Source organism: Panthera uncia (genome assembly GCF_023721935.1).
Source record: "Panthera uncia isolate 11264 chromosome B2 unlocalized genomic scaffold, Puncia_PCG_1.0 HiC_scaffold_24, whole genome shotgun sequence".
Classification (NCBI taxonomy): Eukaryota; Metazoa; Chordata; class Mammalia; order Carnivora; family Felidae; genus Panthera; species Panthera uncia.
This window is the reverse complement of record NW_026057580.1, coordinates 914,180-923,818: the sequence shown is the minus strand read 5'-3', so window position 1 is coordinate 923,818 and position 9,639 is coordinate 914,180. Positions and strand designations below refer to the sequence as shown.

The 9,639-nt window shown below is 52.0% G+C and overlaps 1 protein-coding gene across 1 annotated transcript in view; it reads right to left on the bottom strand.

The window, feature by feature from the left end:
* The window catches only part of CB2H6orf132 (chromosome B2 C6orf132 homolog), a 33,610-nt gene that overhangs the window by 3,001 nt on the left and 20,970 nt on the right, over positions 1-9,639 (bottom strand). Inside the window, 3 exon segments of the mRNA XM_049653268.1 lie at positions 12-1,178; positions 1,180-1,667; positions 4,134-4,209. Coding sequence (XP_049509225.1) covers positions 12-1,178; positions 1,180-1,667; positions 4,134-4,209 — 1,731 coding nt within the window.

Below are 9,639 nucleotides of genomic sequence, written 5' to 3'. Positions count from 1 at the left end.
GCAGGCGTGACCTTGGGTGGTGTGACCGGTGCAGGCGTGACCTTGGGCGGTGTGACCGGTCCAGGTGTGGGCTTAGGTGGTGCGGCCGGCACAGATGTGGCCTTGGACTGTAGTGGTGTGGTTGGCAGAGGGGTGGTGGTTGGAGGCGGCAGATTCCTGGCCACAGGCTTAGAGAATTCGCCATTATCCGTCCTATGTTCAAAGATTCTTCCCGCTTCTAGCCGAGGCTTGGGAGGCAGAGACCCTATGCTGGGCTTGGCTTCCTTCTCTGCTGATGAGGAGAGCCGGGCCTCCAGCTTGCTCCGGATCTGCCGGACACTGGGAGCTGGGGGGTCTTGGGAGATGTAGTCCACAGGGGGAAGGGGCAGGCTGGTGGCAGCCACCTTCTCTTGCAGGCTGGAGGGACTCTTCTCGGGAACACTTGGGAGGATCTCCTTCTCCGGCAGGCTGGGGGGAGCCTCTTTCTCTGGCAGGCTGGGGCCCTTCTTGCCCTCCTTTTCCTGCGAAGCCGCTGTTGGGCCTGCCCTGTGACTGACAAATCGATCCTCCCTCCTGGAGCCACAGAGATAGGCTGCCAGCTCACTCCGCAGCTTTTCCATCTGGCTGGGATCCCGCCAGTCCACAGGCGCTGAAGATGCTGTGTCCTCTGGACTGGGGGGGTTAGGTTTGGGGTTGGGGGCTGGGGGGCTGGATTTGGGGTTTTTTGTAAACCTAGAAGGTGGAGGGGCTGCCTTCTCAGCAGCGGGCAAAGGAGGGGCAGCTGGGGGAAGTGGCGGTGCTGGGGGAGGGAGTGGGGGTGCAGGAGGGGGCAGGGGAGGGGCTGGCGGAGGAGTCTCGGTACATTCCTTAGTCTGGGACTGGGACTGGGACTGGCCCAGCCTGGGGCTGGCTGGTGCTGCAGGTCTGAGCTCCCCTGGGCAGTCAGGCTCAGGGGCCCTGTCCGGATAGGCCTGGGACGCTGGGCGGATGTGGAAGCTGGGAGGCAGTGGGAGTCGATTGGGGGCTTTCTTGGTGGCCCCTTCCTCCTCTGGAGACGTCCCCTGTGCTTCCTGAGTTGGGATGGACGAAGTCCTGACTGGGGTTGGGGGAGGCACCTTGAATGAGCGGGGGAAAGTGAGGTGGGGTTCTGGCTTAGGCCTCAGAAGACTCCCCTTTGGCTCAGCTGGGCTCTGGGGGGGGGCTGGTTCTGGGGGTCTCCGGCTGCCTGCCATTCAGCGCTACCTCTGATTTCCACTTGGTGACACCCCCAGGGGGAAAGAAGCGAGTCCCCGTTGTATGAAGAGATGCTGGGGGTGCTGGGGCTGGCAAAAGACGTGGAGGTGGGGCTAGAGAGGCCAAGGGTGGGGCAGGAGGAATGAAGTCAGGAGGGGTGGGTGTGGATGGGGAGGAAAGGGTGGATAGGGGGGCTTGGGCCCCCAATACTGGGGGCGGAGGTGGGGCCGTGGTGGGTGGGGGTGGGGGTTCCAGCAGCAGGGGAGGTGGTGGGGGAGCCATGGAAGGTGGAGGTGGGGGGGATTCCTCCCGAAGCTGTGAAAAGCCTGGGGGTGGCCCTGGGGCCGGGCCTGGGGGAGGGGGAGGGATGAGTGCATCCTGCCCATAGTGCCCCGGCCTTAGGTCACCCACAGAGCTGTACAGGCGCAGGTTGCCGTTGACGAGTGAGCTGGTACCTGAAAGAAGGGAAAAGCAAAAGAAGAGGGAGGCCGGGAGGCCATGAAGTCCTGAGCTGTCCTGGGAGTGAGCCTCTCCTTTCCAGGGAGGGGGCCCCTGCCTATCCTGGGCTCGGCCTCCTCAGGAGCCTATACTGAATATTCTCCGTTTGTTTCACTCTCCCCTGCCCTGCTCTGGCCCGGGGGCTCCCTTATCCTCTGGCTCCAGGTGGGTTCAGCCAATGGGAGCTGCTGGCAGATCAGAGGGTGGGCGCAGAGAGGCCAGGGCATCGATCCCCCCACCCTCCCTTCTTGACGGGCCACAGTCGCCAAAGGCTGCCTTCCTGGCAGGTTAGCCCCGTCCCACAGCTCAAAGATACAGGAGTAGCTCCCCACTGCTCCCTCAGCCTCTGGGGCTTGTGTCACTACCCACTCCAGTCCCCGAACGCTGCCCCCCTCCTTGCATATCATCCTTTCATGAAACCCTTTGGTTATCCCCTTTGAGTATGCCATCTGTTTCTCATGGGGGCCTTGGCTGATACACAGCCAGAAAGGCCAGGGTTCAAATCCCAGCCCTACTGCTTAACCAGATGTGTGACCTTGGACACGCCAACTAACCTTGCCGAGCCTCAGTCTCATCATCTGTAAAATGGGCATAATGTCAACGCTTACCACGTAAAGCTGTTGGGAGGATTAACCAGAGGATTCGTGTAAAAAGACGTAAAGGGCTTACCATGGTGCTATGCCCATAGTAGGCACCTTATGAATGGCGACTGCTTGGATTACTAACCACCTGCACCTAACTGTTTAGGTTGTAAGACAGGACAAGTGGGAGGAAGACGGGAAGTCGTGGGTCAGGGGCCTGGAGACGTTCTCAGTAGAAAGTTTTGGGTGAAAGACTCGTAGGAGGGAACATGGTCTTTCCCTCATAGGAGGGAACATGGTCTTTCCATGGAAAACATGAAAGCCCTGCTTTCCAAAGATCCCGAGTCTACCTAGAAGCCAGCTCTCCGCCTCACAGAGAGCTCCTGGGACAGAGTCTGGCCTGCGGGGTGGGATGGGGATATGTGGAAAGAAGGTGGCCTGACAGCCACGGGCGCTAGACAGATGCTGAGAACCTCTGGCCCCAGCGGCTCACACCCCTCCCTTCTTGGACCTGGTTCCCAGCCCTTCCCCACCCCCAACACCCTGAGTCTGCAGGCCACCAACAGGCCTGCTTACTTCTCTCTTAGGTGGCCTGTCCTCTGCCTCCCTCCTCTCACTTTGTAGCACAAGCCCGGGGAATGTGAAGCTCTGAAGGGCTTCTCCCAGCTGTCTGACTTCAAGACAAAACGAGAGTGGGGAGGAGGAAAAACTGACATTCATTAAGCACCCAAGCGGTAGGAGCTGCGAGACAGCAGTGCAAACAAAACAAAAGTAGTCAAAATACTGGCCCTGCTGGAGCTTACTATTTCTCTTTTAATATATAAAGTTTGTTTATTTATTTTGAGAGAGAGTGTGCAAGCAGGGGAGGGGCAGAGAGAGACAGGGAGAGAGAGAATACCAAGCAGGCTCCACGCTGTGGGGCTCGAACTCACAAACCGTGAGATCATGATCTGAGCTGAAGTCGGCCGCTTAACCAGCTGAGCCACCCAGGAGCCCCTGAAGCTTACATTTTAATGGGACAATGAGACAAACAATGAACATAATACATCCATAAATTGTTGCCACACATCAGATGATGAGTGATATGTGGGAACAGCCCAGGGGTGCTGGGGTGACACTTTGAATAGTGTGGTCAGAGGAGACCTCACTGAGAAGCTGGCATCTGAGCACAGAGGGCGTTCGGGCAGGAGGGAGCTGTACACGTGTACAGGGGAACAGCAGCCGAGGCAGAGGGAACCGCAGTGCAGAGGCCCCGGGGTGGAAATGTGCAGGTGCTGAAGGGCAACAAGGATACCAGGTTGGCGGGAGCAGCGTGAGACCGGGAGAGAAAGCAGGCGATGAGGCCAGGTGAGGCCAGATTCTGGAAGTCCTGGCAAGAACCTCTGCTTTGAGCATCATGGGAAGTCATTGGTGGGTTCTGAGCCTCAGTGTGACAAGAAGTGACCAAAGTCCCATCCAGTACGTCACTGCCTCCTCCAGAACTGGATTTAGGTTTGCCATGGCTCATTTGCAGACACAGATGTGCGAGGGGTTAAATGACTTGCCCAAAGGGAACAAAGCTCATCTGTAGGAGGGCTGGGATTGAAAGCCAGGTGGGTCTGACTCCGGGTTCTTTCCACCACTTCCTGCTGCCCTTGACCCTGCTCTGGTGTTGGCCCTCACCATCTTCCCCCCACTGGAATTGGCCTTAGCCAGCCTTGGCTCTGCTCAACCCCCACTGGCTGCAGCCAGCAGCCAAGAGGCCTGGGGACTCCGGCTTTATCACCAGCTGGGGTGGGCCAGATGCTTGGGCCGAAGGAGGAAAGAAAGATGGGAGAAGCCCCAAACCCACAGTCCCCTTACCTGTCACTTCTTTGTCTGCAAAGTCTCCTGGGACAGAGGGGGTGGGCACAGCCAGTCCATGGTTCTCCTGGGCATTCTGAAAGAGGGCAGAGAGATCAGGGAATGAGGAAAGACAGACAAATAATTCTTAACTTGCTGCTCTCGGAGGTCATTTTACTGCTCGAAAATCAGCAGTGATGGTGATCGTTGCATAGCCTTGTGAATATACTAAAATATAAAAGGGCTCATTTAAAAGGGTGAATCTTATGTACAGGTGAGTCTTGTTATTTGCACAAATTATGGTTCCTAAAGTTGCTTCAGACACTGAATTAGAAAACGCCAAATCTGGGGCACCTGGGTGGCTCTGTCAGTTAAGCGTCAGACTTCAGCTCAGGTCATGATCTCACAGCTTGTGGGTTTGAGCCCCGCGTTGGGCTCTGTGCTGACATCTCAGAGCCTGGATCCTGCTTCGGATTCTGGGTCTCCCTCTCTCTCTGCCCTCGCTCCCCCCACCTGTGTTCTCTCTCTTTCAAAAATAAATTAATTTAAAAAAAAAGAAAGAAAGAAAAGAAAGAAAATGCAGAATCAGTGCCCCAAGGGAAACAGATTAGTTTCCTGCAAACTTCCATCACAGCATTTTCATCAACTGATCAATACATAACTTTATTTTATGTGTGTTTCTGTTTAAAGACACCTTATTTAATTTTTGGTTGACTCATTGATACTGAACTCAGGGCCAACAGCAGTATAACTCAAGCCTGAACAAAGCTTATCTAACATACATATTTTCTCTGTAAGGCACATCACAGCCTTCTTGCACTTAGGAATGTTAGCACATGGGCGCTATGCTTGGGGGCCATTTTAAATAGTGAAATCACCAACAAAAAACAAAGAAGTATGAAAAATATGGCACTAAAGAACAAAGGACACTTATTTACAGTATGAGAGCTGAAGCTAGAAGGCAAAATGTCTCGTTTGATCTCAGCCGGGACCATGCGCATCAGGTGACTCCAATTTTTCACAGCCGTGCACATGTCCAAAGTGTTTTGAGTAGTGCTTTGGGGGCTACAAATACATTTTAGCGAGTAGGCGAATTCGCAAATACAGAATCAGCAAATTAGGAGAATCGACTGTCTATGAATTCTATCTCAATTAAAACAAAACAAAACAAAACAAACGAATCTGCCTTGTGCCCCAGGCACATCCACAAGCTAAAAGCCAAATTCCTCAGCCTGGCCTCCTGTTCACTCTTGGTTTTCATTAGGTATTTCCAGGAAACTAAATTAATTAAAAGTGGTGAACTGGAGTATTTATAGTGCTGCAGATGCCCTTCTGATCTTAAGCCTAACAGACCACAATGTGTGTGCACAGCTGTCAGTTAGAACATACTATTTTACGTTCTATTTTTTTTTCCCCAAACACACATTTCCATACATCGACAAAGTCCACACACCTGTGCCTTGGAGAGCTGTGGAGCATTTTACGGTAGTTTCCAAGGCCCTCAACAACCTGGCCTTGCACTTCCCAGCCCCAGCTTTTACGTACCACTCACGTGTTACACCCATCTCACATTCTAGCTTGGACACCTCCCTCTCCACCGTCCTTCCAAACCGCACACGGAGTTCATGTTCATCCCGGATGCTTGGTCAGGCTGTGCCCCTCCTCCCGCCCTCCATTTCTAACAATAATACCCCTTTGCTCCATGCTCGAAACACGTTATCTCCACCACACTACTCTATGAAGAAGACGCTATGCCCATTTACCAGATGAGGACACTGAGGCTCAGAAGTATTTCCTAAGTTGTCTATAGTCACACAACTAGCACTACCAACCCCAGGTCTGTGGTGCTCCCATCCCTCGGTATTTTGTTTCTCTAAAATCTCTCATTCTTCAAGGATTAGCTGAGCGCCTCCGACAGGATGGCAGAGGTGAAAGGGGCTAAGGGCACTGGCTTTGGAGCTAGACTATCTGGATTTGAATTGCAGATCTAGCTGGAATTCCCAACTAGCTGTAGGACTGTGCCAACTGGTTAAGCTCTCTGTGCCTCAGTTTCCCTATAAGGTAATGATAAAAATAGAATTTACCTATTCTAGGGCAGGTGGGAGGATAAATGACACAATACACAAAAAGCACTCTGCTCCTGGCGTGTAGCGAAAGCCCATTAAATGTGAGCCCAGCAAACGTTATCACCAGGAGCCCTCACTGACCTGATGCTGTTTGGAGCAACCTACAGCCAAGCCCCTCAAAGGAAGATTTTTGTTTGCTCTCTTGTGAGGTGAGGTGAGGTGAGGTTGACCTTGGAGCCCAGGGACCTATGTGACCAATGTGAATCCCCCAAAGCTGGACACTTAGTAAGCCAAGTTGTTACTCACTGATGAGCCAATGGTGCTAACTCTCTGGGCTTAATGACCTAATAGCTTCAGATCTAAGACAGGAGATTCAAGAAAGATGTTTTGAAAATATCCATGAGAACCTGGGTTACAAAGGGCAACCTCAGAATTACCCTTTGGCCTTCTGGGGGCCACAAACAACTCATCTCATTCTCAAAGAATTCTGAAGCTGAAATAACCTTGAGCCGTCATCTCTTGTCTCCCTCTTGGTAATTTTCTGCCTCTACTTGATTCACACGGCCACACACCTGTTTTCACATCTCTCAAACCCAGCGATCCGAACCGGGGGCAGGGACGGGGGCCAGCCCATCCGAGGAGTGTCTCCTAAGACCTTCTGAGATGCAACACACACACACACACACACACACACACACACACACACACACACACTACCGATTGTCTATTAACCTTCACCAAGGATGTACCCTCTGATTTTGATGAGGTGGGGGCCAGACCTTCAAAAGCCATGGTTGAGACTTTTGTTTACTCTTTTGAATATAATTGAAAAATAAAAAGACATGGGGACTCGGCATAGAAAGCCCGAGAGTCCAGGGGCGCCTGGGTGGCGCAGTCGGTTAAGCGTCCGACTTCAGCCAGGTCACGATCTCGCGGTCCGTGAGTTCGAGCCCCGCGTCAGGCTCTGGGCTGATGGCTCGGAGCCTGGAGCCTGTTTCCGATTCTATGTCTCCCTCTCTCTCTGCCCCTCCCCCGTTCATGCTCTGTCTCTCTCTGTCCCAAAAATAAATAAAAAAACGTTGAAGAAAAAAAAAAATTTTTTAAGAAAGCCCGAGAGTCCATTTGTGCTCTGAATTTTGCCAGGGGTGTGACCTTGGCCGAGCAGTGGTGACGGCAATATCCAACCATCATTTCTGCACCCACGGTGTGCCAGCACTAGGAGCTTTACCTGTGTTATCTCCAGTCCCTTAACAGACCCAGGGTGCAAACCTAGGCCTCCCGACTTATCTTTTCTATAGATCACCCATGTTCTTCGCTTATAAAATGGAGATATTTCCTCCTTTGCAGGGCATTCTGAGGATCAAATGAGATAATATTCCTAACCCAGGAAGCCGGGGTTAGTTGAAGGGCTATGTCTTTCAATCTTCCTCTCCCACAAACGTGAACAAATTGTGAACAATCAAATATTTCTGGAATCCTTGAAACGCCTCCTGGGTCACGCCAGGTGCTTGAGTATGATTGTGCGTAGAAGAGGGGGATGGGCGGACTTCATGGGCCAGAGATAGTACTGCCAACCCTACCCTTCGATCTTCAGGAACTCTGGAAATGCATTAGACTCCCAAGACCAGAGGATAAAAGCCTGTCTCATGAGCAGCCTTGGAAACAGCCGTGCGGGCAGAGGTCTGGCTTGTCAGGTCCCCCTGACCCCACAGGCATGGGGGTCCCAGGACACGCCCACCATCTCACTGCACCGTTCCAGGTGCCATGGCCCTTCACTGTTCACCACCCTAGGGCACGTGCCTGAGTTCAACCTCATCTCCATCCAGCAGCTCCAAGCCCCAGCTGGCCCTGCCCCTTCCCACTCACGCCCACATAGCCCCAGAGGCTCACTCAGCCGTGCGTGTCTGGGAGAGGCAAATACAAACCCGTGTTAACTTTCATCCTAGAAAAACAGACCCAGGAGGTGAGCTCCCTTTTCTCCCTAGGAAGACCCAGGCAGCTGGCATTGAGTGCCCCAGCTTGGATGGTGCCCTGTTTCAGTGTGCAAATAAATGCACAGGTGTAGACAGCATCCACCTCCGTGGGCGCTGAATTCCCCGATGTGAGAACCGAGGAAAAGCCTCCTTAAGAAGAGGGCTTGCGGGTGACACCTCTGTGCAGTGTGTGATCCTGATTGGATCCTGGGGTGGGGGTGGGGAGTGTGTGCCATGAAGAACGAGAGGATTGGCAATAACAATATAAACATGCATTAGACAATAGTATCATATCAATATTAAATTCCTGAATTTGGTAGTTGTGCAGAAAATGTCTGCTCTTAGGCCACACAGGCTAAAGTATTTAGGAGCGGAGGGACACAATGTCTCAGCTTACTCTTGGATGGTTCAGGAAGAAACAATGTGTCTACATCAAGGATGGAGGGAGCAATTGGCAAAATGCGGGAATCTGGGCGGAGGCTCTAGAGAGTTCTTCCTACTCTTCCTGCAACTTTTCCGCACACTAGGATTGGTTGAAAGAAAAAGTTACTTAATGCCAGTGATGCAATGGTAACCAATTGCCAATGCAATGGTAACTTTTATGTTAGATGTAGCTCACAATTAAAAAAGTTAAAGGGCGCCTGGGTGGCTCAGTCAGTTAAGCGTCCGACTTTGGCTCAGGTCATAATCTCAGGGTTCATGAGTTCGAGCCCTGCGTCCGGCTCTGTGCTGACAGCTGGGAGTCTGGAGCCTGCTTTGGATTCTGTGTCTCCATCTCTCTCTGCCCCTCCCCAGCTCATGCTTGCATTCTGTCTCATAAATAAACTTAAAAAATTTAAAATAAAAAATTAAAAAAGTTAATAAAAAAAGTTACAAGCAAAGATAAGACCATCAAAAAGAGAGAAGGTGAGAAGGTGCAGAGAGGGCCTCAGAGCATCTCTATCCACCAGATATCAGCGCCTCACACCTTCTCCCACCATCCCCAGTCCTTCCAGTCTCAGCAATAATAACAGCAGCCGCTGACTTCCTAGCACTTACTCTGCACCAGGTGCTCTTTCTGTGTTTTCTTTTTTTAGTATTTTTTAAGTGTTTATTTATTTTTGAGAGAGAGAGAGAGAGATTGTGAATGGGGGAGAGACAGAGAGAGAGAGAACAGAGGGCTGGAAGAGGGCTCTGCGCTGACAGCAGCGAGTGCGATGTGAGGTTCGAACTCGGGAACTGTGAGATCATGACCTCAGATGAAGTTGGATGCTCAATGAACTGAGCCACCCAGATGCCCCCGTTCTGTGTTTTCTGTCTCTTGACTCATTTACTTTCCATCACAACCTGATGACATAGGTGCTGTTATTGCTCCCTCCGTTTTACAGAAAAGGAAAGAGGCACAGAGAGGTTAAGTGACTTCCCCAAGGACACACAGCCAGTTATATCACGGTCTTTCCAGGCAACCCAGTCATCACCCACACGCCCCGCTTGTCACCCAACTTTGCC